Raw genomic sequence first — 27771 nt, forward strand, 5'->3', positions numbered from 1 at the left:
TGTTGATTTTGTTCGTATGCATATCTTATGACTTCTCATCGTACGCAAAGTCTTTCCGATCCGTTGCTACGGATAAAACAAATTAAACCCTTTAAATGTGTTGCTACAGAACCATTATTCATATGCGTTGGACCGGATCAACATGTCAAACACATATGAAGCTTGTCTGATAAAATTAATGCAGCTTATAAGAATTTTATCACATAAGAATTCCATGTGCAGCTAGCCAATGATTGATTAGTGCAAGGCAATAGGCTTTCACCTTATTACTCTTTCCCAGTAAAACATCATAACGTTTTCTTTTCTTTACCTATAGAACTGAATCACCCCCGCTTGTATCTAGAGAAGCATCCATGTGCTGGCACTATGAAATTCGGTGCAGCACCAAAGACAGTAGGATCCATTAACAGTCAGCGACCAATATCTACCTACAAGTGATTTGTCACCGCATAGACGAATTGCAGTTGCAGAGGGTTCATGGTGTACCAGGTTGGTGCGGCTGTTGTCCCGGCCCCATGCTAGCGCCGCCGTCTATGTCACCTTGCGCCAAGCCGCCGCCGCCCCTGCAGCCTTGCTCGTGCAATTGTCCTATAATACCCGGATCGGAGAAATCAGTGAAGATTGGTGAGGGCTTCTCGCCGGAGCCTCCGGACCCGAGAAAACCTTTGCGGTGGTGGTGGCGGCGGCGTCCGCGGGGGCGGTGGAGGGTGGCAGCGACGTCCGTAGGAGAGGCCGAGCTCTCTGCTTTGGAGGTCGCAGCGGTGGTGTTCGTGACGGGGAAGGAGGGTGACAGGCGGCGCGTCCTCCTCCTCCTCCCGACCAACTTTCTCCCTGCTCCTCCTCCTCCTGAGCCCCCCTCCCCTCCCGTCTCCATCCTGCCGCCCCACCTCCCTCCCCTCCTCCTCCCTCCACTCCCCCTCATCCCTACCGGCGCGGCAGGGACGGGGCGGGCGCGCCCTATCGGCGGCAAAGGCTCGGCCCCTGTTGCCCCACCTCCCGCCGCCTCCTCCCTCCGCTCCCCCTCCTCCCTATATCCGGCGCGGCAGGAATTTCGGCGGGGCTGGCCGCGCCCAAGCGGAGTCAGAGCCTCGATGGCTCCAGCGAGGGGCGCGCGTTAGTCCGCCATGATGCAGTGAGGGTGACGGCGGAGTAGTGCGACACGGGCTGCGGAGGAGTGCGGCGAGGCGTCGGGAGGAGTGCGTAAAAAAAAAAAGTCTTGACGAAAGGCTGAATCGAAGGAGGCAAATGAAGGGGGACAAAAAATACAAATTTGCTACCGTGGTCGGCCAAGGGTGTTTGACAGGCGACGAAAAAAAATACGAAAGAAACGGTCCGTATTTTATAGGTATAGAAATCAGTTACCTGATTATGGTCACTTGGTGATCACGCTAAAGTCACTTGATTACCATATTGCTAAACGTCATTCTTCAATCTTCATCCATGTAGGACTGGCATTCATTGCGGGACTTTGCATCCAGTTATTTGCCTTCACGATTATGCACCACCCCCTTCACTTCATTGCAATATGAAAACAAGTACTCGTATCAGATTTTTCAGATATATCTATCGGGTTGCTTAGACACAACAACTACCAAAAAAAAATTTAACGCTATCAGGTTTTTCTGATACACAGACGATCAAATTTGCCCTTTTTTCCCTAGGGGAATACGATAAAATTTGCCTATGAAACCAACTACCATTTTTTTTAGAATAACACCAACTACCAATTGAGTTCAGAATATTTCTCTATCTGGATTCGTGGGTCGTGTCCTTTCGGCCCATTAGGAACCCAGGAAGATATGATCATCCAGTTCGGATCGTAACGGAGTCGGTTCTGGACTGCTCTGGTGGCGTCCGCCAACAGCACAGAAGTCAAGAGACGTCCAGGTCCAGGACCAGGCTCCAGCGCGTCAAATATTGTTTCTGGTGTACAAAAGAAAAAGAAAATAATCGTCGTTTCTCTCGCCACCGCCCTCCACCCCGTCGCTCGCCGCCGCCGCACGAAACCTCCCCATCGCCGCCGCTTTCCCGAAGGCTTCGCATCTGTGCGGCAACCAGCTTCTCGTCGCCTCGCGGCCTCGCTGATATCCTCCTCGTCCTCGTCCTTCTCCTCCACGCAGGAGACAACATGGTAAGATCTAACCCTATTCACTTCTCCCCAATTTGACCTCTCCTCGTCCCAAACCCTAGGGTCTAGCCCCCAAGATTTTCTCTTGTGTTTCCCATATCTGGGGGATTCTGGAGTATGTTCTTTCAGCCGATACGATTGACGAATTTGTTATGTTTGTTCTTGCAGTCGACGCTTGCCGCGGCAAGAGCTGATAACTTCTATTACCCGCCCGAATGGAGCCCAAAGAAGGTACGCGTCTCCGTCGATGAATCATCTAGCCCTTTCGTTTGCTTTGCTGCACCTGTGTCGTGGTTTCTGACGCCTCTGTGTGCTGGTATTTTTGTTCTTGTTTGATCAATCAGGGTGGGCTGAATAAGTTCCATGGGCAACATGCCCTCAGGGAGCGGGCGAGGAAGCTGGACCAGGGCATCCTGGTTATAAGGTTAGGTTCCTGTGGAATGTTACCCTGTTTTCATATATGGTGATCTTCCATGACATGCCGACATGAAGCTAAAAATGTATTCCCTCCGTTCCATAATTCTTATCGAAATATTACATGTATCTAGATGCCTTTTAGGAATAGATACATCCATTTTTGGGCAAATTTGAGACAAGAATTATGGAACGGAGGGAGTATATGCTAAACTTAAGCTCTTTTGTCTATGGAGGATTAATGTGTGGATGGCTGGGGCTGGGATTCTTGAGCAGTAGAGTGTAGCGAGTTATATTGGTTGACAGGGTTGTAAGATGTTGGCATACAGATTGCACGTTGCCAATTATGCTGTCGTAGATTATAGGGGGGATAGCTAAAGAGTTTATGTGACTAAACATTTTAGTCCATGCTTCGGTAATTTACAGATGGTGCAACTGTGTACATTATAACATCTTATGTTACCGACTGTACTGATGTGATAGAGCGACTGTACTGATTTGATAGATACATCTCAAACATACCTGCAATCTTGCAATTCATTATAATTTGTTTCATGGTCATAAACCAATTAGTCAAACAACGGATGTTGACAATTGTGCAACACCTTTTGAATATGGCTTATGTTCTGGTTTACTTGATTGGCCTCGCGAATTGATGGGCACAGGCAGCCCTGATTTTATACAGGACCATGTATGAAGTCATTCTATCAAGTGCGGCATATATTATCTGTATATTTTTTTTCTTGAAATAGATATACCAGTGTATGATAGAGTGATTATTCATTTGATACATTCCAATGTTTTTGTTAGCTTAATGCCTATTTTTGCATGGTACTAGGATTTTTTTTTTGCCGAAGTGTATCTAACCTTGACTCAATTGGCTTGTTTTGTGATGTTCTGTTCTTCAGATTTGAGATGCCTTTCAATGTTTGGTGTGGTGGATGCAATTCCATGATAGGGAAGGGAGTAAGGTTTAATGCTGAAAAGAAACAAGTTGGAAATTATTACTCTACCAAGGTTCGTGTCTGATTTTAATATATATTTTATCATCATTGCTGTTCATTTGAGTTTTTCTTCCGTACACATCAGAGCTGTTGGTGCGTGAACTAGTGCAGTATATCCTCTTCCCATGTTATTAGAGCATATGAATCATGGTTTAATGGTGTATAATTCAGTTGCAAATTACGATGGATCTTCTAGCCGCACTACTGCAATAGAATTAATGCCTTGTTTAGTTCCCAACATTTGAAAATTGTTTGAGCCTTAGCTGTGCAATTGTGCACCCTTGAAACTAATGCATTAATTGCCCTGTAATCTCTTGAAAGTTGAAATTATGCTCTTATTTGTCTGTATAAGACACAAGGATAATCGGAGAAAAGGATTAAAACCTGATTTGGGAAATCTGTTGAAAAATCATGATGTTGTAAATTGGAGGCAACATTGAAGCTGATGTGGATATATTATAATCAGTTGAAACTAATGCAAAAAATTCATGATTTTGTAAACAGTTTTAACATGAGCTAATGCAACTGTTGGTTGAAAGCTAAGGCACAAAAATATATTATAATTAGTTGTAAAAATATTACAATTCAACCCCAGTTTGAAGCGATACTTAAAAGACAACTACTTAGTAATATAACCCACTATGTTGCTCTCTGATGAAGGTCCACCTATTTATGGGATTTTCTTCTTTGATCCAAGACGAACTACATGAATAACCCAAGAATATCGAAGGCAATAAAATCGGCAACGATAGGTTTATGACTATATCAATTACATTAAGAGAAAATTAATGTCATAAGAGAGTGGCATCAACACATATGACATTAATTTTGTCTTAATGTGATTTTTGTATTCCTAAACCTATAGTTGCAGATTTTATTGCCTTACGATATTCTTGGGTTTCATATTGTTCGTCTTGGATCAAAAGAAGAAAATTGTCTCTATTTTGGACCCGCTTCTAATACCTTTTTGAGGGAGAAAATATTTAAAATTATGGAAATTGGTAATAATCTAAACCTTGTGCTCCATAAACCCTGTACGGAAGGATGACATCTCTAAGGCTCAGTTTGGCATTGCTGAACTGCGCTGCGCTGAACTTATTTTATAATTTGCTGTGGAAAAATAAGCAAAAATAAACATGAAAGTAGGGAAAAGTTGGTTAGCCAAACAAGAAAATAGTGAAAAGCGGGTGAGAAAAACGGGATTATGAGAATCCACCGCAACGCCAAACGCAGCCTAAGGCTCAGTTTGGCATTGCTGAACTGTGCTGCGCTGAACTTATTTTATAATCTGCTGTGAAAATATACACACGAATGTAGGAAAAAGTTGGTTAGTCAAACACGAAAATAGTGAAAAGCGGGTGGGAAAAACGGGATTATGATAATCCACCGCAATGCCAAACGGAGCCTAAATGGGGATGCAAAGTTCCTGTTGTTTCGACCAACTCATACGGGTATGAAGTTTCTCATTCCAATACAACCTTATTTGATTTGTTCAACACACAATGTAACATTGCATATAGTGCATATGTAGAATGGTTTTGAGACGAGGAAGTGATTTTTGGAACATATTTTCAAGTACGAAGAGAATGAAGCTATAAACAATATCCGTGGCATCGAACGAGACATTATTGATTGCATAAACAGGTGGGCCTTCATTATTGCTGAGTACTCCCTCCGTTCCGTTATATTGGGATGTTCTCCAAATTCACGTTAGCCAAGACAGATCCCACCTTGGGTGCTTTAATTTTCTCAAATTCCTGTTTACTTCCTTCTGGCATTAACTACCTAGTGGAATTAAAGGGACATAGCAGGCCCGCACATGGTTAAAAATCTTTTAAAAGCACTAGTTAAATCGTGGCTCCGATCAAGCAGAGGGACATGAGGCACGTAACTCTCTGGGAGAGGGCTGATCACTGGAGGGAGAAAAGGATCGGGAGGAACGGTTCCTAGGGAATAGGGATCAATAACTGCCGCAGTTACGAGAGGGCTCGGGGGACTGGGAAGGGAAATGAATCGGGAGATCGGCCACGCGATCGGAAACGGCAGAAAACTGGAGAACAGCCCAATAAACCGGAACGGAGGTAGTACTGAGTAGATGTCCTTTAAGTTTTGCTTCAAACTGGTTTTGAATTTTGTATTAGCTAATTGTTAAAACTAAAGAAAACTGTGTTTTCCTTTGGAGGTCAAAGATGCTTTCAGCTAACTGTTGCATTTCATTTATGGTGTACATTCACCAAAGAGGGTTGTGGAGATTCATGAAATGTGAATCTTGCATATATTTGAAAAAAAAAATTTGTTCTAATCATAGAAAGTTTTGCTGCGAACAAGGATGAGATGAAACAAATGTTTCTATTGTCTAGTATGGTCTGCAAATTCCAGCTTGCATATTGCTCAATAAGTTCTATGCTGCATCGGTACTTCCTTAGCCATATCATTAGAAAAGACTTATTACTTGTTTTATTCTTTGTGCATAATAGTTATGTTAGAAAGATCTCCATTAAATTTTAATGGGCTAGAGCTTTCTATATCTTCTGAGTTCATTTCCTGGAAACTGTAGTTTTTTCCCTTTGCCATGGTTTAATAAATTCTTCTTAAGTTTGTCTCTCTGAACTGTCCTAATATTGTTTCACAACTGTTTCCTGTGTTAGATATGGAGCTTCACTATGAAATCACCATGTTGCCAGCATGAAATAGTCATCCATACGGACCCAAAGAATACAGAATATGTTATAATCAGTGGGGCTCAGCGGAAGACCGAAGATTTTGATGTTGAAGATGCAGAGACGCTGCTGCTGCCCGCAGATGAAGGTTCTAATACCTATGCAAATTTGTTTTCTGCTTCTGAATTCCTTATTTTCAAATGCTTGATGTTCTGTTGTTCTTTCTTCAGAAAGAGACAAGCTTGCAGATCCTATGTATAAGCTTGAACACCAGGAAGAGGATATTCGGAAGAAGAAAGAAGAGGAACCAGTTCTAGTTCGGCTTCAACGACTTTCTGATAGCCGACATTCTGATGATTATGCTCTAAACAGAGCCCTCCGCGACCGCCTTAGGGTTATCCAATGAATTCCTATATAATAATTCCTCAGTAACTTGTGAAATTGTCCGATTCTTATCCACCTATTTTTCCTATTTGTGTAGAGCCAAAAGAAGAGAGTAGCTGAAGAGAAAAAATCAGCAAGGAAGATGGGACTTGGAGTACGGCTTTTGCCACCCTCTGCAGAAGATGCTGCTGCCGCAGCTTCTGTGAAGTTTGCCTCAAAATTTGAGAAGAGCAGAAAGGACAAAAGAGCAGCAATTAAGGCATCCTCCATCTTCCCGGAGTCACCAAGCTCAGCTTCGAAGGACAAACTAGACCTTGCACTGAAGAAGCGGAATATAAAAGCTGGTGCGGCCTCTATGCTGATGGCAGGCAGGGTGAAGCCGTCCTCGTTGCAGAGCGTCGGTTCGAGAAGTGCAAGCACTCACGTGCGGGTTCTTGCGAGACGCAAGTAGGCAGGGCATGTCGTGCGTGTTGCAATGGAAAAGCTTGTCAAGTGGTAAAACCAGTTTTTCTCATGTAGTAGTTCCATTGCTCTCTCCGTGAAGGCTTGTAACTGCGTGTCGTCTTGTGACACTTTGTACTAGAATGATTTACTCTGTTCTGTATGTACATGAAGATGGCTGTGTCGTGTGATTTCTGTATCATAATTCATATTCAGCTTCTGTGCCTTGTAATCGATAACAAATTCTCAGCTTTGCTGCTCGTATTTTTAATATAATTGAATGGAATATAACTAAATGTGCAGCGGTTGGTTTAGGAGTAATGAAATCATGACAAGCCTAGAACAACAGCCGACGGAGACGGCACAAGATTACTCCCTATTTGCTTGCTGTGCTGTCAGCGGTGAGCTGTGCAACCGCTGTCCCAGCTCTTCCTTGTATAGGATAGCAAGTTAGAGACACTTGGAAAGACCTTAGGTGCCACGGCGACGTATATGTTAGCAGCCTAATCTTTTGACCTGCATTAATCAAATGAAAATCTCTCTGGCACATCAATCAGAAACCGCAATGTAATCTACAATTTGTGACTTGTTGGAAAGTACTAATTAATAATGCTACTCTGACCGTTTCAATCTTGTCTTAATACAGCAATTGAGAAAAGCGGAAATCGGTTGGCGTCGGTGTGAATGACTTGACAGTTGTGACAAGGTGCCTGGTGACTTGAACGTGGCACCTCTCGCTTATGCCTGTGCGTGGAGCTCAGCTCATCATAAACCAGCACCACCTCAAAGTCAAAATGGGGCGTTGGGTGAAGCCAACAGTTCCTTCAAGAGTGAGTAACAAATAACACGTTTTCTCACCACGTACCTCCTTCAGTTTCCTTTTAGAGCTAGCTAGCCAGAGCCCAGAGTCTCGTACCAGCCACCAATTGATTGACCCAACCCAAAAGGTACCCTCGAACAAACCTGCATCCGTTCATCCGTACCGGAGTCGAGCAGTCCAAAGATAATCAAAGTAATGTATGCACGTTGACTGCTAATTACGTATTACTACAAGCCATGTAATGACCGGCCGGCCGGCAGCTGGTTTTGCCAAGCTTCTAAGCGAGCCAGCGTGTCGAGGCTCCAGTCCAGCTAGCAGTAAAACTCAACGCCACACACGCTTCCGTGAACGCGAAGTCAGCAGCAGCACCGGCCCATTGGCATATTTACCCCCGCTCTGATCCGTCTCCGTGTCCGGGAAAGCCGGGGGTGGTGGGGAAGCTGCTGGAGTCCATCCCATCCATCTCGGTTTAAGTTTAACGCCAAGTCGAGCAAGCCAGCGAGTTTACGCAAGCGCCATCAAAAAATTAAATCGGTCAGAACGTCGGATGAGCTAGCTAGCTAGGATCGAATTAATCGAGCCCAGGGATAGGAGTCCCGCAGAAGCAACTCCCCCGCCCTCTTAACGCCAGTCCTCCTCCTCCTCCTTCCTCCTCATACCCAAGCTCACAAGCTTTCCTTCCATCTCTTTCTGTCCGGATACGTACGGACGTGCAGTACAAAAGCCCCCCTTGTAGCTTCGCTAGCTAGCTATCTGGCTCGCCCCATCGTCCATGACTCCCCTGGTTCGACTGCCTCCACGGTGGCCATGAGAAGCCCTCGAGCTACCGCCGCGGCTCTCCTCCTCTTCTTCTGGCTCGCCGCGCTCACCTTCGCGTTCCACGGAAGCTTCGTCGGCGGCGAGCGGCGGAGTTATTATCATTCGCTGTCTCTCCCAAGGAAAATGCTTCTCGCCGTCGAGAGCTTCCACGCCGCCTCGTCGTCGTCGTCGTCGTCGTCCACCGCTGATCACAAGGGTCAGCAACGGCATAGTCGTCATCATCATCATCGTCATCACCACCAACAGCACCACCAGCAGCAGCAGCATGGTAAATGGAACAGGAAGGGAATTCCACCTTCCGTTGCTGCTGCTGCTGCTGCTGGCAACGGCAAGGAGGTGGATCCGCGGTACGGCGTCGAGAAGAGGCTCGTTCCGACAGGCCCAAATCCCTTGCATCACTGAGAGATGGATGGATATCAGGATATATATGCATATGCAAGAGCTGTTTATGGTCCTGCTAGCCGGCTAAGCTCCTATCTATGGTGGTTCAATTTGGTGAGTGGCGCGCTCACGACATGCATCTAGCTTCTTGGTGTTGATTTAGCACCCCCGGTATTCTTTCATTGTGTGGGTCGATCGATGCAGAAAGCATATATACATATAATTGCCGTGTGATCGTGGTAGCAAGCCAAGCATGTGCCTAGTTCCGGAGTATGTATATGATCTCAGAAGCTGCTAAGCAAAGCAAGAGTGAGGGAGAAAACCCAAAATTTTACTACTAGCTAAAGTACATATAAGCTATGTTGATGATCGGTTTCTAGCTAGCTAGCTTGTTGATTTCTTCTTCTTTTCCATTTTCTACTTCATTCTTTTGTATGTTCTTTGATCTTTCTCTACTAGTACATGCATGATCAAATGTTTGGATGAATAATAAGATGAGTGCAGGTGAGATGGCAATTACTGTACCACTGCTAATTAAGCTTTGCAATGGACGGTTAGTTAATCGATCTTTTGCTGGGTCTTGCTTCACTTGTTGGGAAATTAAATGCATGCTCGTTTAATTAAGTGCGTTGTACGTTGGCAAGAGCTTAACTGATCGATGATGCAGATTGGCCGTAAAAATCCGCGCAAAATGGAGTAGCCGTGACGGCACGGCATCGCACAGCACATACTGTAGTAGGATATGAATATTATGGGGTACAAGGCACAGATCACCATGGACATTTCGCCCTTTTCCCGGGGGTCTTGATACGCATGATAGTTTTGGCACCAAGTGCATGGGAGACAATAGAATATGCAGGTTTGACTTGGAGCCACATGCATATGATGCGGCAAGAGGTGCACGCACTTCATCGGCACATGCACCATGCACATGTGAGAGGCTAAAAAGGGGGGATGAATTTTTTGTGTGTGTGGAAGATGAGTTGTGTTTAATAATGTAGTATCATGTCAAATAATTAAGTAGGCATTGGCATGGAATAAGTAGGGTATCAGGAGGAATGATGTGTGACATTGTGCTTAAGTATAGGGGTCAAAAGCGAGGGGTAATTAGTTGTTTGCAACGACCTTTCTCTCACCGATCAATTGCTAAGACGTGTGTTAAAAAAAAAACGGAAGACACACACACATTCCTGTCAAAGAATGCAACCACAACTGCTTGTATTGACTTCGATGTAATCATATATACAACTGCATTAAAAAAATGTAATCATATACAAATCCCAGTTTATAAATGTATGTAGGTGTGTACTCATATGAGTTATCGAAATCTTACATGTATTTAGACATTTTTTAGGAATAAATACATACATTTTTGGGCAAATTTGAGACAAGAATTATGGAACGGAGGAAGTAGTTGTTTAGCATGAAGTTCAAGGTTTGGATGCGACCCAATAGTAGACTAGGGTGAAAGGCCATCGATTAAAGATTAGGAACCATCGAATTTGCTCAATCAGTATGGTCAAACCGGATTAGAACAGATGAACAAGAACGTTTTAGTGCGCTCGTAAGTGAGAACGTGCATCCATTGAGCCGTGCATCCATTGAGCAAGAAGGGAACGCGATCTCCGGCAATGCCGGCTCTCTTGTGCCACTCTCCTCATCTTAAACCCTAAAAGTTAATTGCGCTCGTGAGTGACTAGAACCGATGAGCTCTGAACCTGTTCCTGGTTAGCCAAGTTCATCTGCATGCCGGAAGCATCTATCTCCACAGAGCACACCACTGATTTGGCTGCTCAAATGGGAACAATTAATCTTTAACATGCGGACCTGCTGCGTGGCGTGGGTCTATGCTGTCATATTTGAAGAAAAGATAAAATGTTGTGCAATGTGTCAAACTTGATGCAAAATATGGTGCAATCTGTTTCAGTTTGAAGTATAGTGCAAATTATCAACTCGTGACAAAAATAATTTGTCCAAATCGGAATTAACATCTAAAGAATGCTCACCATCTGATTTCAAAGTAGTCTGATCTAGACTTAGCATAGAAACACTCCCACAAATCAAAATGGTCAATTCCCTAAACCAATCCAGATTTCAAAAGCCCACTGTAAGCTTAGGGTTGAATCCAACAAATGGCAAACTGGGAGGACTGTCTTTTGCGTTAAAGTGCGAGCGGGAAACCACATATGTCCTCCTTCTAGTTCAATTTTCAATTTCTTCTAGTCAATTTTTTTTGAACAAGCAGTCTCTAATAGCACAGAAGCGGGACATAAGCAGGATCGATCCCACTTCCATCCCTAGTCAAAAGCACACTATGATAACCTGGTTGGGCGAACATTGTTTATCACCATCATTTCTTAAATAAAAAAATGAGGATCATCTTCGTGGTCTTTTTTCCAAGAAGGATGAATCACCGTCGTCTTCTGTATCAATTGATGTACACAACCATATTCGTATTATTAAAATGTTTCATCAAGCATCACACTTTGCAGTTTTGAATAAAGGCTACATCACCGCTCAAGCATTACATATGCAATCTATTGCTGGCATGCCACCCATACATCTTGAATAATTTCGACGCAAACATCTCCAGCCGCTTGTTAATTTTGGGAGAGAGTATCACTTCTCTCTCGGACATGAATTTTTGGCTCCCAGGATCCAGTGCTCCCTATAGTTCAAACTTCATGAAAATCAGTTTCAAAAAATCTGAACCTTTTTTGTGTTAGTATAGATGTATACTACATATCTGTACATTTTCGTGTAAAGATGTATAGATTTGTTATTTTTGCACATACCACAAATCAATGTATCTTTACACGAAAATTTACACAACGAGGAAGTAGTATCATACTCCAGCTTTGAATAAAGGAACTCTTATGTTTAGCAACGGAGGTAGTATCATATTCCACTTCTAAGTAGGCTTGGCGCCCGGATAATGAATTAGAGTAGTCAAAGGATGTTTGCTTCAGAAGCTGGTAATGAGGTGTACTTAAATTAGTATACTAAGTACATAGAGTAAACAAACATAATTCCGGAATGACGGGGCGGGTGACGCGGCGTTGACCAGTAATGCACTCCCCTCCCCCTTGCCGGCCTCTCTTCTTGCCCTCTTTCCACTGAATTCCCATGAATTCACACGTACATACACATGCTGTGACGTTGACTTATTGTCTTTTTTCTTTGTAAGCAAACATTTTATTGATCCATGATCTAGACACAGAATACAGATTTCAGCCCCAAGAAAGGAGACTATGATTAACTAAAAGAGGGCAGAGCGAACGCGCCTGTGCAGAGACTATTGATACAAGAAAGAGTAGGAGCTTGGCAAGAGTGATTCTTAGCCCTATGAGCAACAATGTTTTTTTTTAGGGAATGAGCAACAATATCTAACTTCCTCGAAACGTGGTTGATCGAGTTGAGCAAGTGAAAAAGTGAAAACAAAAACACCCCCACGTCGCCCAGCAGGGGCTACTCGGGCGGCCCAGCAACCATCGCGGCTAGCGCGGCTGGCCCCCGCCCGTCGCCCCTTCTCTCGGAGAGTATTGAAGAGATAAATGCAATACAAACTAACAGAATGTCCGTGCGTTGCTACGGAACAATAAAATGAAAAGATACACTCAAGATATATCTACTTCCTAAAAAGACAACAATGCATTATTTCCGAAATTTATATAACACCACCCAGTCAAAAAAGTATTCCCTACGATTCTAAATTGTTGTCGAAATATTACATGAATCTAGACGTTTTTTAAGAATAGATACATTCATATTTGAGCAAATTTGAGTCAAGAATTTAGTATCAGAGTGAGTATTTGACTGAAATTCTCCGTTATGTAGGATCCCACACTTAAGTTAAACTTTAACCGATTGCAACTTGAGGAGATAATTTTCCGCCCCAGCGTTGCTACGAACAATAAAATACATGAAGTGGGCCGATGGTTGAGAAGTTTAATAATTTTCAAAAAAAGAAAAGGCTTGGAGGGTTTGTGGGTTGGTTTGGCTTAGGCCCAAATGAGGGAGGGGGTGGCCTAAGGCCTTTAGGGTTTTGGAGAGGCATTGGGCCTTGGAGGGTGGCCCAGGTAGGAGGGCACGAGAGTTCCTTCCGTTCGGGAGAAACAATGGTAGCGGCAGCTCTACTGGCTGCTCCTCGCCAGCGATAGAGGGAGGAGGAGGTGGCGCCGAAGTGACGGTGATGGTGGACGACCCTGGTTTTGAGACCGCACGGTACGGCAATGGAGGCCGGCGGCGGCGTCTTCCGACGTGGAGGCGGTGGCGCAGTTGGCGTCGTCCGCGGAGGTGGTGGCGGAGTAGACATCGTCGTCATGGCGGTGCCGCAGGTGGGAAGCAGGGAGCCGTACGGGTCCAACGGCTCGCCGGAGTGAGGTTCGGGTGGCTTCCCTGTTGTGGTACCGCCACGATCAATAGAGGGAGACGGCGCAAGAGGAGGAGCCGGAGTGAACGACGACGACAGCGACCCGCAGTGGCCGAGCGCCGGCGCCGGCGGGTATGGAAGGCTGGGCCCGTCGGGTTACACGGCGGGGGTGGCCGTGCTCGTGAGCTTGCTGGTCATCGTCGCTGTTGGGGGCCGGTCAGAGACTCGGGGAGGGGAGACGAAGCATTTCGGGCTTTTCTGTCCGTTTTCTCTTGCGGGGATGCAGCGATCGTTGAGGGGTGGACATACGGCGACGGCCATACCATCAGAAACAACTTTAATTTAATATATTGATACGTAGATTGTCGTTTAAGTTGGAAGGACTATGCAACAAACACAGCCAAAGAAGAACGTAAAAAGGGTCATCTGGGCATAGCATATGTCACGACTCCATGAAACTCTGTTGCATCCGATCTGGTCTGCAACAATCAAGCTATTTCTCAATACTTCTATAGCTTCGCGCAGCAACTGCTGAACAAAGCATCAACGTTGAGCCTAATCTGGCCACCGCATAGGACGTTTTCATCGAGCACAAATGCACACAATCATGCTGCTCTCCTGAGTCCTGACGTGCAATCACAATTATGAACATGACAGTAAGATTGGACGGCTGGACTTGATTTGTATTTACGACACTTGCCGATGCTTCTCTCTCTCCGTTCTTAAATACTTGTCGAGTATTTATAAATGGAGGGAGTAGGAGTATAATATAGAGTAAAACTTGCAGCGTTGGTACATCGTATAGAATTCTATATTCTCACATGGTTTAAGTTTAGTATTCTGTTTTTTTTGCCTGCAAAGAAAAAGGACGCTAAAACTGAAACCAGTTATTTTTTCAGGTAATACGTGCATCGTATAAATTCTACCAAACCAAATCAAGCCTTTTTTATCTTTCTTTTTTAGTGAAAGCCTTATCTTTTATTTCTTCCAATCCATAATAAGTGTCGTCCATTTAGCGCCAAATATACTAGCCGAGCCAGCCCGGATAATATTATGGGGTCGTCCAGGGATCCCAAGCCCATAAAGACCAACCGATACAATAATTGTTCATTTTTTGGGGGAATATACTGGAGTACTATTATTTTTGTTTTGCGTGACGGCCCGATCCATGCCGTTCTTTGGTTCCGAACTGCGAATGTTCCGGTTCTGCCATGCGAACTCTGCTCGTCATCATCTCGTCGAGCACGTAGGCAGCTTGCTAAAAAGAAAGAAAGAGGGAGATGTACCTAGCATGTTGTGCGGAGTCGAAAAGGACGCCATGTCGCAATCGTACGAGAACGGAGAGCGGGTACAGGGTGACGAAAGCCCACGCGGACCGTCGGCCGCGACGACCGAGGGTTGATGGGACAAGCGAGCGTCCCTGACCAACGAATTTACGCAGTCGTACTGCATATCAGCATATGTGCGGCGTTGGGCACCGAGAATTCGAGAATCAGATCCGTTCGAGAATCGACGTGCAAGCAGGCAGCGGTGGGGAACGAAAGAGCCGCCGATCAAGCTGGAAACGCGAGTCTGGCTTGAACCCAAGGATCTGGTCTAGCCGGAGCGGAGCCACACGTGCATTTTCGAGAAGCCTTGAGGCCTGACAACTAGGCTATTCCTTCATTTCGAGAATACTCTCCTGTTTTCCACGTATGTATGTACGTACGCGATCCTCTTGCCGGGGAATTATTTATCTTTTTGTTCGTACGTGGTGGTTGTATGGCTGCAACCTGTAGCAGGTGAGAAGCGAGCAGGTGGATGGTTTTGACGTGTGCTACCGTGTTTACATGGTTTTGCTTGCCTCTGCTATGGCACTCGAGCATGTGTTTCCGACGTTTGAATTTTGTTCCCGAGGAATTCAGGCGCCCTGACTTTCTTCGACGGAACTTTGCACTCAAGTCAAAAATAAGGGATGTGTCCATTTTCGGAGATTAGGTTCCTAGGCACGCGGTGACGGAGACTTGCGTTGTCGGTTGTCGGGGATGGCCGGGACTAGCGAGGGAGTGCAGTGCGACGGACGCAGCTTCGGTGCAGTTACTGCAGTAATGTATGTAACTTTAGCTGGCTGACCTATGGCCAGCAGGCCAGCAGGCTGTGGGACCCACACGACAGCCATCCATAGTCAACTGCAGTAACTGCAGAATCCTCCTCCGATTGTGACCAGGTTTTCGAGTTGCCATGTATGCAGGAATAAACCAAATTTTTTTCAAAATGAGTTACGACTTAAAAGTAAAAAGGAGTGTCTATTTTTCAATGGATTTAAAAATGGTTGTTTCGAGTCGGGCCGTGCATGTCCAGGTCTAACGCATACTGACTCGACACCCTCGACGCATCGCACATGACACATTTCGTGAATTGATGCGGGTTCAGGCCCATCACTTCACATAGTATTGAGTTTTTGCCGGTTAGAACAATTGGTGTAGCTTGCAAACGCGTGACTGGTTTGGTTATTGTGGGAGCCGGTTTCCAATCCAGCTTGCCCACAACCTGATTGAGTGGTTGTAGTGAGGTGAGCGCATCGCCCTTGAATCACACCCCTAGTCTTGTGCTCAATGTCTTAGTCGCATATATTCAATCTACCGTGTTGCATTCGGCTTCCTCATCCCACGACAGCGTGCACCACCGGTTTGGACAGTAGACTTGGAACTGCACCCCTTTAGACCTGCACTAGGAAAGGGCCGATAAGTTTAATTTGGGAGCATGCTCACACAACACGACTAATGTGCACAACCAAAATTATTACAACTCGAGTACAATAATAAGCTACAAAAAGACAAGTGACGAGAAGAAGGAAAATGCCGTTAAAAACCTACGAGAATATTCGTGAATGCCAACCAAGTTTTGAAAAGTAATCTTTCAAAGCAATGTCTTATGAAGTGAGATATTGTCGAACCCAACCAGAAAAGACCAATTATGGATTTGTAGTTAGAGAAAATATTTTGGTTAATGTGCATAAAAAGAATGAAATTAGAAACAAGTAATTCGACGTAAGACCATTCCATATACGTTTGGGACCATTAGGCCTTCAATTAATCACAACAAATCCCCATCTCAAAAGGCACAACAAATCCGCGCTCGCTCCTAGCGAGTCCATTGACAAAGCAAAGAGAACCACGCACGTTCCAAAACAAGGGAGGTTTTCTTCGTAGCCCCCACGTAAAATCCACAAAGACGGTTTCCGCTCACACCAAATTTTAACGCGCACCTCCGCAAATATAGAAAACAAGGAACCAGACGAAACCCTACATCAGATCCCATCCCACCCACCACCCACCGCGTGGACGCCCCTAGAGAAAAAAAACACCATCCGCCATCGGTCCACCGTCACCAACGGCCCAGATCATCGCGCCCGGAGGCCAGAAACACCAGCGCGTCCCACCACGCGGCCGCCGTCGCGCCCATATATCCTGTCTCGACGCGTCGAGCCCCGAACACGAAAAAACTCCTCTTCTCCTCATCCCTCCTCTCGCGGCGGCCGGCAGCAGCGAAGAAGCGTTTGTTGCGCCTGCAGATCTCTCCGATCGACCGCCCGCAGCGCGAAGACGAGTCCCTCGTGAATGGTGGGAGCCCGCGCGACGACCTCCTCCTCCCTCTCCTCGCCGCCGGAGAGGGCCGCCTCCGCCTCCTTCCGCGCCTTCGGCTCTTGCATGCAGGGTTGGTACCACCGCTGCATCGGCCTTGACCCCTGAGCTCCATCGGCCGCTCTTCCCACGAGGACTCTCAACCTTCCTGAACCCCCTCCTGATTTCTGTTGATCCTGAGTTTTCCTTTGCCAAGAGTAAGAGAGAAAAGAGACCGGAAGCGAGTTTTGATTGATTGATTGGTTGGTTGCGTTTGATTTTGATTGGATTGGTCGTCATGGCTGTCGCGGTGCCGTCCACGCTGCCGATGAAGCTGAGGAAAGTCGAGCCCCGCGGCAAGGCGGCGGCGGCGGGGGTGGCTGGTCGGGCTCGCGTGCTCGTGACGGTCACCGTGCTCGGCAGCGCTGGGCCGCTGCGGTTCCTGGTCGACGAGGGCGAGTCGGTCAGCGGGCTCGTCCGCGCCGCGCTCCGCTGCTACGCCCGCGAGGGACGCATGCCGCTGCTCGGCGCCGACGCTGCCAACTTCCTCCTCTACACCGCCAATGGCAGATCCGACGGTATGGCCCCGACCCAAAACATGTTGCAATCTGAATTTGCCCTGTTTCTTGTTGAGTTTCGCCCGTGGCTGAATTTGATCGCTCGTGTCTTGCAGCGCTCAAGGCCGACGAGAGGATTAGCTTCAACGGGTGCAGGAGCTTCATGCTCTGGCAGAAGACGCCGCGTGACGCTGTTGTCAACGGGCCAGAGGCCGCGCTGGAGACGGCGGCGAATTCTAGCCCTGGCAGGAAAGCGAGCGGCGGCTGGAAGCTTGGGCTCAACAAGATCCTCCTCAACTTCAGCTTTAAGGTGTGATGAGTTTATTGGCCATGGCATCGGAACGAATAAGATGCGCCGAGCTCGCGCATCCGCCTATGGAATTTTGAGTTCGTCACCGTCGAGCTAGAATCAGCGAATCATTGGTGTCAATCGCTGTTAATTTCCCTGCATTTGGGTCGAGTCTTGAGTCTGGTTCGTTCTTTAATTCGGTTTTTTACTGTTCAATCATCCTGCAATCATGGAATGGGATTATCAATGGAATTATACTTATACACCACACTGTTCTGATATAGCCTCTACGCGCGTTGGATTGCAATTTTCCTTTTGCGTGCACTTTTCTCCAGCATTCTTGGTATTTGGTCTACATTTGGCCTACGCCAGCACCGATTAAAAATAAGTAAATATAAGTTATGGACAGCGCCTGCGCGTAGTATTCCCAATACCTACTCAAATCGAACTTTTCATTCAAGGAAAATTGGACAGCTACCTGCCTACCTCAAAGACAGCAGGGACCGAATAAATACGAACCCGTTGTGATAGAACATTTTAGAAGAAGCGTTTGCGCATGGTAAACTGCAGATGGGACATCACACATCAGTTTTGGATGCTGCTGGGCTAGCGCGAGTGATTTTTGACACCCCTACCCTGGAGGCCTGGACGGCTGTACCCATCCACACTAGGGGATATTGGGTTGGATAGAGTTTCATGTGCCGCCTGGTGTGCCAAGTTTGGACACTCCTGCTCTGTAACCATCCGGCCGGCCGGCTGCTGTGCCCATGAGTCCATGACATGATTGGATGTATCCAGGGGAGAGATACTGTTTGGCCAGAAACAAAATGTAACACATAACACTAGTGATTTGCTCCCCAGAGGAACGGCATGCTAACTCGTGATACCCATGAATCGTCCGGAGTATGGCCATACGAGGGGCGCCGGTGCAAGCAATTCATTTGGGGTGGAGTCGACATCCAGCCGCGCCCTCCAAATTTGATTTGTCTCACCGACAGTGGAGGTCCGTGCTGCTTTTCAGAACGCCCCCGCTAGCCCCTCTTGGAGTAAGGTGCGCTCTAGAGCGCCGGCTACTTTTTGATTTAGAGGAGTGGGCTGGGTGAGTTTTTCAGCATCGGCACCTCCATTTGACGTTTTGGGGGCTTTTAGGAGAGCCGGCTGGAGAAGTTCTAAGGTCTTGTTTGGTAATAATAGAATTTTTGGAATGTTTTTTAGAGTATTATGCATTTCAAATTGAAAAACACTAGGAGTCACAAATGGTTGTTTAGTACGAAAAGGATTAGAGGGGGTTATCCCTAGTTTTCACACACAAAACACTCCATTTTTGTGACAAATTAAAACACTTCTCGTACTAGTGTTTTTTTTAACACTACTAGTGTTTTGGGTTTTTAAGAGTTTTGGGTGAACATCCAAACCCTCAAATACCGAAACCTTAGTGACTAAAAATTACAGTAACACCAAATAAGGCATGAAAGACCATAATAGAGGCGCGACAACTGTGTCTTTGAAAGATCTTCGCCGGACTCCCCAGGGAAACCTCTGTTTGTATGTTTGCCGACGCGAACGCCCTTTGCCGACTTCCTTGGCACGCTCGGCCACTTGACCAGGCAGCTGCTTACACAGCATCAGGCACAGGCGCACGGCCTTCTTTTGGAAAATACTATTATGCCCAAAGTGAATAAGATAGACAAGGGCGTTTGGTATGGCGAACTGTCTTTGTGTCATTAATTTTCCTCCTCCCTCCTGTATCACTAATATGTTTGGTCGGTGGCTTGGGGGAGTTGAAAAACTATTTAAATCGCTCATCCTTGTAGGGCTTGTGCGATTTGTTGGTCTATATGGAATTGTAGAAATTATATCGTTTTCCGTAAAAAAAAACATCTCACTTCTTGCAGTTTGTTCTTCGGGCGTCTCACTGGCTCCGTACATGGTCCCTACTCTTCAAACGTAGGCATAGGGGTTTATGAAATCTGGGTTCAACCATTTGGAGATGGTCGCACGGGAACTCTTCCGCCGGTTTGGATGGCGTGCTGGCTTTAGGCTGGAAGGACCTTGATGTGTTCATTTCAGTTCTCTTTTTTATTTTACAAGATGTAACTTTGAGACTTGTACCAAGAATGCTTTAATAATGATTGATTGTGTGCATCGATCGATGCAGAGGCCGGGGGTATTCCTTTATTTTCAGAAAAAAAAAACTAATGTAGTAATCAGCTAATATTATCTAGTAATCAGCACGATGATTCTACAACCAACTGATAATAGTTCTAAGTTATGCATGCATCCACAAATAGTGACTACATAGTTACAAAGACAGTGACTACATTTTATATTGAGTAAAATACACTACTAGTTCATGAACTCGGCAAAAATGAACATTTTAGTCCACAAACTCGAAAAACGCACATTTAAACTCATAAACTGGAACTACTGTGTCACTTTAGTCTAAAAACAGTTCGGCGAGACTTAAACACGCCACGTGGCCGGCACATCGGCTTCGGCGACCCATTCATTGGCGTCCTCTCGTCAAAATTGAGCGTTGTGCACTTGATAACAACCTTAGGCGAGGACGTGGTTCTCAGAGCCACAGGATCCCCATCTAGGCGCGGCCAAGGCGGCTAAGGCATGGGGATTTGCGAAAATAATCCTGAGAAAATCGAGAAGTAGCCCACGGTCCTGGCCGAAACCGATGTGGTGGCCACATGGCGTGTTTAAACTTCGCCGAACCATTTTTGGACTAAAGTGACACAATAGTCCCAGTTTAAGAGTTTAAGTATGCGTTTTCTGACTTCGTGGACTAAAGTGTTTATTTTTGACAAGTTCATGAACTAGTGGTGTATTTTACTCTATATTTAGCATCATACACTACAAGCAAGTGTTCAGTAACTTGCCTATGCTGCAAGGACTTATCTTTGACATTGTTCTTCTTGTACATCATTGTAGGCTTAGTAGAAGAAAAGACAACTATGTACTTTAAAAATAAATAAAATACAACTATCTGCACAATGAAGTATTCAAATCCTATACTTGAAAAGGCACAATAATTCAAAAAGAACAACGGGGCTGCCCTTGCTGCTAAGGAAATAATAAATCTTTATTTCTCAAACTATACAAGCGGACATGGGATTCAGGGGAACCTTGTAGGAAAAATTGTAGTACATGGTGAAAGGACGTGGAACTAGGAAGAGGAGGCCAAAGCTTTGATCGCATCATCTCAAGAACAACAACACCAGTGGCCGAACATTGGTCGTGCTGCCCAGCCTTGCCAATGGTCTCCTAATTAGGTCCCCAAGGTGAGCCGAGAGACAATTTTCTTTCTCTTCCATATCAATCCAAAATCTATGATCGTTTGTGATCCAAAACATTTTTCAGTTTTGGATATGTAGACAAGGCCTGCTCTCAAACCAACCAAGACATTAGCAATTTCATATAAGCACTCGCATCGCATGGCAACTATGACATGGCAACATTTATCCTATGTGAAGTTCTTAAGAAAAGGCTGACATCGTCTCTTTGTACACAGGTAGTGAACATACAACATTAAAATCAAGTGAACCTACAATCGCGAGACAATTTTCTCTTAGAGGTGGATGAACTAGACAAAACTATTCTAAAACTGTTGGATGAGCGGCTCATAGTTAAAATAAGACATGTTGAATCACTTAAACCATCCAGTGACCCCACGTTGTTCTTTTTAGAAATAGATGTTCAAAGTGAATCTTTAAACAATGACAATGAATGTATTTTGCACTACTCCAAAATATTACGTCTAAAGTGATTCAAACTTACTGAACGAAGACGTATTCAACTCGAATTTATTTGTACTTTACGAAATAAATCGAACGACCAAAAACGAAGACGTATTTTACTCGAAAACAAATATACTCCGTACATTGAATCGGAAAAGAATTATGTGTAACCCAACTAGGATATATCAGCCGCAGATACCGCTTCTTTCCCTTCTTCCAAGCAATCCCCTCTTCCGTTACGCTGCGCCCGCGTCGCTCTGCAAATATTCCCCACTCCTCTGCTCGACGGATCTGTAGCCCAAACCCGAACCCGCCTCCAAACCCTAGCCTCCACGATGTCGGCAGCAGCCGTCGCGCCGACCCCTTCCGCGGCCCTCCCGGCGGCGCCCCCGCCATCCTACCCTGCCACCGCCCTCACTTCCGCCTCTGCCGGGGCCGCCGAGGATGACGACGATCTTTACGGCAAGCTCAAATCGCTCCAACGTCACATGGAGTTCGTCGAGATCCAGGAAGAGTACGTCAAGGATGAACAGAAGAACCTAAAGCGCGAGCTTCTGCGCGCCCAGGAGGAGGTGAAGCGGATCCAGTCCGTGCCTCTCGTCATCGGCCAGTTCATGGAGATGGTCGACGGAAACAACGGCATCGTTGGATCCACCACCGGGAGCAACTACTACGTGCGGATCCTCAGCACCATCAACCGCGAGCTGCTCAAGCCGTCGGCGTCGGTTGCCCTGCACCGCCACTCCAACGCTCTCGTCGACGTGCTGCCCCCCGAGGCGGATTCCAGCATCTCGCTGCTCGGGTCATCCGAGAAGCCCAACGTCCTTTATTCGGTGAGTTTCTGAGTGACTAATCTAATCCGTATGAACCATAGATCACTTTGTATTGATCCGCGTATGGATGCACTTTAGATGGTATGATCTTCGCTATTTCAGAACCCTAGATCTGTTTAATAGTGGTTTTGGAAGTGTCGAGCCCTAATTTGTTTGATGGTGTTGATTGCGGTATGATTCTCACTAGGCGGTGTCATCAAGCTGAAATTTTCTGCCTTACATATTAACTTCGTTTGGAGATGAGGTCGTACGGTCTTTTTTCAGAACAATAGGTCTTGAATAACTATACAATAAAGCAGTAGCAATTTTGGAGGAAAGATTGGTAAATGGTTGGAAACGCCTGCAGGCTTTGTTCAATTTGCTGACTTGATGTAGAGTATTGCAACTTTGGTGAGTCTTTTTGTATCAACAATAGTGTTTCTGGATGAGAATGAGTTGCATTATTGGACACTGAAGGCGTGCTACAGTTATTTTGTTCATGTGCATAACCAATCAGACTGTACCCTTAGACTTTGCAGCTTTTGCTGCTGCATCGCTGAAGAACGATACTCCCTCCGATCCTAAATTGTTGTCGAAATATTACATGTATCTAGATGCTTTTTAAGAATAGATACATCCATATTTGGGCAAATTTGAGTCAAGAATTTAGGATCAGAGGGAGTATTATTTTGCATGCTTCCTCAACTGTTCTTGCTAGTTTCGAACCAAGGCTGATATAAATTTTTCATGCTCTGGATCTTTGTTACTGACTGAAATTGTTTGCAGTAAATAAAATGAAAGTCAATAACAATTTGATGTTCTGTTGTTGTTCAGGATATTGGTGGCTGTGATATCCAAAAACAAGAAATTAGGGAGGCTGTTGAGCTTCCATTGACACATCATGAGTTGTACAAGCAGATTGGTATTGATCCTCCAAGAGGGGTGCTTCTCTATGGTCCTCCAGGCACAGGCAAGACCATGCTTGCCAAAGCTGTGGCACACCACACCACTGCTGCTTTTATCAGAGTTGTTGGTTCAGAATTTGTGCAGAAGTATTTGGGTGAGGTAAGATATGGATAGTTGTAACAGACATTTATAACCTTGATATCTGCATCCCGTTCTTTGTTCTTACAAATATTGCATGCTTTAAGCTTTGACTGGTTAATGTGCAAATTACACCATCATTTGTCTAAATATTGAATGCTTTCCTGGTAACAGCAATCTTGATTGCTTTTGGCCATACTGCGCAGGAATATCTTAGGAGTTCGTTAGATTCCCTTGTTTATGTTCAAGATTCACAGTTTGTTGAAATTTCTACTTGTTTGGACTGAAATTGATCAAGAACAAAAATGTAATAATTACTTACGCCATGACATGTGACACATTTTTATTTTGTTTCTGTGATACAATACATCTTTCATTGAAATTATATTATATTTAGGCAGTCTACCATGCATGTACTCGATGTAGTTGATATCAAGTGGCCCCTAGAAGAATTGTCTTCAGGTTTTTGTTGATGCGTTTTGTCATTTCTCTCATTGTAGGGCCCAAGGATGGTTCGGGATGTATTCCGTTTAGCAAAAGAGAATGCACCGGCTATCATATTCATTGATGAGGTTGACGCTATAGCCACTGCTCGTTTTGATGCCCAGACTGGCGCTGACAGAGAAGTTCAGCGTATTCTGATGGAGCTACTCAATCAGGTACTATTATAGGTTCTCTGTAACTTCAGCAGTTTTCTGTTTCTAATCTTTGGAAATCATGCAACACTTGGAGCACACACATAGATGGAAATAAAATGAAAACTTTGCGACTTAAATTTGTAAAGTTCTGATGTCTTGTTCTGTTTTGTTTTTTTTCATTTTGCAAAGTCATATGTGCTCTTAGAATTAATATATGTAGGTGTTTAAGGATAGAAATAGAAGTTGTAAGATCTGATTATCTGAAAGTAACTTATTGAAAAGCTATTTCAATAAATTTTTCAATAAAAAGATTATAATGTGCAACTTCCTAACTGCTTGAGGGGTCTTGAGTATATCTCGTTGTGGTTCTTGTCTGTGATGCAGATGGATGGGTTTGACCAGACAGTTAATGTGAAGGTTATAATGGCGACCAATCGGGCAGATACCCTAGATCCTGCTCTGTTGCGTCCAGGAAGACTTGACAGGAAGATTGAGTTCCCTCTGCCCGATCGTAGGCAGAAGAGGCTTGTTTTCCAAGTAAGTTTTTTGGGTAAAAACTTGTGTGGTGCTTTTAAACGTAATCTTCTTTAAATTATACTCCCTCTGTCCCATTTTAATTGATTTTCTATTACATGTATATAGACGCTTTTTAGACATAGATACATCCATATTTGAACAAATTTGAATCACTTAATATGAGACGGAGGGAGTATTACTGATAGTTCTTGTTTGGTAGTGCTTCTGTAGATTGTATTATGATTTGAATGTAGTAGGTTCTATTGATGGTCTGTATTGAATTTGTTCTTCCACTTGATGTCATTATCTGGAATTGGTTCTCAAACACTAGTCTTTAAATGAAGTTTCACTAGACACATTCGTTTAAATGAAGTTGGCATGACCGTTGATCCACACTTTCTCCAATTCATTAAGGCATATCAGATTTCATATGTGGTTTGTATGATATGAAATCACAGTTGTGAGTACTTCTGAAAATGAATATAGTGATACAAATTTCATGTAGTATGAACCGCATATTAACAAAGTAATTCTTGGTCAAAGTTTTGTCTTAACGAAACCTCATACACCTCATATTATGAAGCAGAGGGAGGACTTAATTAGTTGCTTCCTCCAATCCAAAATTTAAGTTTGTTAGGGTGGGCACAAAAGTTAAAAGAGTGTAGGGAAAGTTACAATGTTACCCTTCATTATTTCTACTACCTTTTCTCTTTTCCTCCCAAATTCAATAAATACTAGAGTTATAGGCTTGGTGGTGAAATTAATGAAGGGGCTAAATAGGAACAATTTTAGCAAAATCTATCCGGAGCACAAAAGTTGGGGTGTATGCTAGAGTTGTCGGCTGAAATCTTTTTATGAAATTAATGAGAGGGCCAAAGGGAGTTGTGAGCTTTGCATTTATGAGTGGACACTGATGTTAATCTTAGTCACTAGATTCTTTCTGAGATTATTTTTTTGTGTGCATCTGGTAATTGACTGCCTCTTTATCTTCAGGTTTGTACTGCTAAAATGAACTTAAGCGACGAGGTCGACTTGGAAGATTATGTTTCCAGACCAGATAAAATTAGTGCTGCTGATGTGAGTTCCTTCTCATTGTGTTTAACGTGAACCTTATATGCACCCATTTCCTTGCTTCAGAATTAGCCCTTAGCCCTTAATTTGATCATAATACATCTATCTTTTCTGCGCACTTCACATTTGTTTCATATTTCGTAAGAGCTTCTGCTGATGGCCTTGCATATATGTTCTGCTTTTTATTTTTAATATAATAGCAGTAAACATATGATACATTTTAGTGGAAATTGAAGAATTGTTAGCCAAATTTAGGCATGCCTTCATCTGACTCTTTATTTATGTTGTGTCATCATTTGTTTGTTTCAGATTGCTGCTATTTGCCAAGAAGCTGGTATGCATGCTGTCCGCAAAAATCGGTATGTTATCCTCCCCAAGGACTTCGAAAAGGGTTACCGCACCAACGTGAAGAAGCCTGAGACAGATTTTGACTTCTACAAATGAGGCCACAAACTGTTAAACAGGATGCTTATTTCCTACTGGCGACTTGATCAGCACTGGAGATAAATATGTGGATAGTCGCCTCTGTCTCGTTAATGTTCCTGTACCCTTAAGGATGATGCATGCCCTCATCTATTTAACCAGATTCAGTTATTTCAAGTCGTGCTTCTGCTTGGAAGGATAGAAGGGTTTGCACGTTCAATCTGACCAGTGTTGTTAAAAACTAATATGGCTCGTCTGTACTGTTCCTTATGTTACTGCTAAAATTTCCCGTTTGCAGTACGTTGTGCTTATTTTGTATAGTTAAATTGACTTAGGTTTTCTTTAGTCAAAAGCTGGCATTCGAATAACCGCTTGTTGTGCCTTTTTTCTTATTCCTCAAGGACGTTATTTAGGAGATGTTAGTTTAAAAGGTTCATACAAAAAAAAAGGCACAGGTTAGTTCTGAATGTGCGCCCTGTATCGTACCCCTGATCCATACAGACCAAATATAAACAGCCCAGAGAAAGAGATTGCTAGGTACCCGTGCTTGGCTGGAAAACAAAGTCTTTGTTTGACCAATCTATTTTGTGAACGCGTGGCGTCAGCTCCGGATGGCACCTACCATACCAGTGCCCGTCGACCCGACCTCAACAATTTTATCATACCCGCCACCTGTCACGGGTACGGTTACCCGCGGGTATTTTTACCCGACCCGCTTAACAGCAGCATAACAACAGTTTCAGCAGCAAACCAGCAGAATAACAGCATCGTAAACAGCAGCACTGAAAACATCGTAACCAACAACATTTCAGCGACATAAAATCGGCATAAACAACCAAATAGCACAAATAACACACAAGGATAGCTTCAGATGCATAGCCATACAACACAAGAACGCAAACATGCCATCATGGGCTCATTCCAGCAGCAGTTTTTAGCATAGCAAACACAAGAAATTATTCAATCGGCAGATTCTACAACATCTTAACATCCCAGCTCCACGTTATGGAGGAGGACTCGAGGAGACGAACATCCACGATTGCAGGAGGGCCAGCAGGCGGCGGATGGGTGAAGCAGGGGCGCGCGGGGCGACGGGCTGGTGGGGGCCGCGGCGCGGGGCGGCGGCGTGCGGAGGCGGCGGCACGAGGGGAGGCGGGCGGGCGGAGACGGCGGCGCGAGGGGACTGGAGGCGAGCGGGCGGGGAGGCGGCGGCGCACCGGGAAGCGGGCTGGTGGAGCCGTGGAGGATGCCGGAGGCGGCGCGCAGGCAGGGGTAGGGGCGGGAGGAGTGAAATTAGGGTCAGGTATTGGGATCCGACGTATATATACCATGAGCGGAATTAGACGTTGGCTGGGCCTTGGACAAGATATAATGGGCCTGTTGTACTGAGCTAGGTGCGGATACATGGTACACGGGTTCGGGTATGTCAATACCATACCCGTACCCGTCATACCCGTCGGCACAAGATTTTATCATTTACATATCTGCGGGTATATTTTCTTACCATACCCGTACCCTAAACGGGTACATACCCGTCGGGTATGCAAGTATCGGGTATCCATTACCATCCGGAGCGTCATCTCTTCATCTTTTTTCCATCCTTGTGAAATAGGTAAGCTAGGTTCTGTTTGTCAATGTCACTCTTATCCA

The 27771-nt window shown here is 44.9% G+C and overlaps 4 protein-coding genes across 5 annotated transcripts; all 4 read left to right on the top strand.

The window, feature by feature from the left end:
- The first annotated feature begins 1798 nt into the window (after positions 1-1798).
- Positions 1799-25298, top strand: LOC100829103 (coiled-coil domain-containing protein 130). Of its 2 annotated transcripts, XM_024460437.1 has the most exons (8): positions 1799-2131; positions 2297-2359; positions 2473-2552; positions 3451-3559; positions 6195-6354; positions 6437-6600; positions 6688-6991; positions 25288-25298. In XM_024460437.1, the coding sequence occupies exons 1-8, from the start codon at positions 2129-2131 to the stop codon at positions 25290-25292; spliced, it is 888 nt and encodes a 295-aa protein (XP_024316205.1). In that variant the 5' UTR covers positions 1799-2128; the 3' UTR covers positions 25293-25298. The 2 variants fall into 2 exon arrangements, with proteins under 2 accessions (XP_024316205.1, XP_010234152.1); XM_010235850.3 differs by lacking the exon at positions 25288-25298 and having other exon boundaries at positions 6688-7322.
- On the top strand, positions 8355-9617 carry LOC100829402 (protein FON2 SPARE1). Its single transcript, XM_010235851.3, has one exon. It carries the CDS (start codon positions 8659-8661, stop codon positions 9070-9072), a length of 414 nt encoding a protein of 137 aa, XP_010234153.1. The 5' UTR covers positions 8355-8658; the 3' UTR covers positions 9073-9617.
- On the top strand, positions 16873-18150 carry LOC100836662 (uncharacterized protein At4g22758). The gene is made up of 2 exons (XM_003572666.3): positions 16873-17603; positions 17699-18150. The coding sequence occupies exons 1-2, from the start codon at positions 17324-17326 to the stop codon at positions 17896-17898; spliced, it is 480 nt and encodes a 159-aa protein (XP_003572714.1). The 5' UTR covers positions 16873-17323; the 3' UTR covers positions 17899-18150.
- On the top strand, positions 21835-26473 carry LOC100839111 (26S proteasome regulatory subunit 6B homolog). Its single transcript, XM_003572670.3, has 6 exons — positions 21835-22450; positions 23264-23494; positions 23974-24132; positions 24496-24648; positions 25621-25704; positions 26008-26473. Exons 1-6 carry the CDS (start codon positions 21953-21955, stop codon positions 26140-26142), a joined length of 1260 nt encoding a protein of 419 aa, XP_003572718.1. The 5' UTR covers positions 21835-21952; the 3' UTR covers positions 26143-26473.
- Positions 26474-27771: the final 1298 nt, after the last annotated feature.

The sequence above is a fragment of the Brachypodium distachyon genome, chromosome 3, assembly GCF_000005505.3.
Source record: "Brachypodium distachyon strain Bd21 chromosome 3, Brachypodium_distachyon_v3.0, whole genome shotgun sequence".
In the NCBI taxonomy this organism is placed as follows: Eukaryota; Viridiplantae; Streptophyta; class Magnoliopsida; order Poales; family Poaceae; genus Brachypodium; species Brachypodium distachyon.

Excerpts from the sequence above, each read along its gene's own strand:
- LOC100829103 (XM_010235850.3), top strand. Across the intron at positions 2,360-2,472 it reads CCGAATGGAGCCCAAAGAAG|GGTGGGCTGAATAAGTTCCA; the intron begins GTACGCGTCTCC and ends TTGATCAATCAG. Across the intron at positions 6,355-6,436 it reads GCTGCTGCCCGCAGATGAAG|AAAGAGACAAGCTTGCAGAT; the intron begins GTTCTAATACCT and ends TTCTTTCTTCAG.
- LOC100829402 (XM_010235851.3), top strand. The coding sequence starts at position 8,659 with ATGAGAAGCCCTCGAGCTACCGCCGCGGCTCTCCTCCTCTTCTTCTGG.
- LOC100836662 (XM_003572666.3), top strand. The coding sequence starts at position 17,324 with ATGGCTGTCGCGGTGCCGTCCACGCTGCCGATGAAGCTGAGGAAAGTC. Across the intron at positions 17,604-17,698 it reads CGCCAATGGCAGATCCGACG|CGCTCAAGGCCGACGAGAGG; the intron begins GTATGGCCCCGA and ends CGTGTCTTGCAG.
- LOC100839111 (XM_003572670.3), top strand. The coding sequence starts at position 21,953 with ATGTCGGCAGCAGCCGTCGCGCCGACCCCTTCCGCGGCCCTCCCGGCG. Across the intron at positions 22,451-23,263 it reads AGCCCAACGTCCTTTATTCG|GATATTGGTGGCTGTGATAT; the intron begins GTGAGTTTCTGA and ends GTTGTTGTTCAG. Across the intron at positions 24,133-24,495 it reads TGATGGAGCTACTCAATCAG|ATGGATGGGTTTGACCAGAC; the intron begins GTACTATTATAG and ends TCTGTGATGCAG.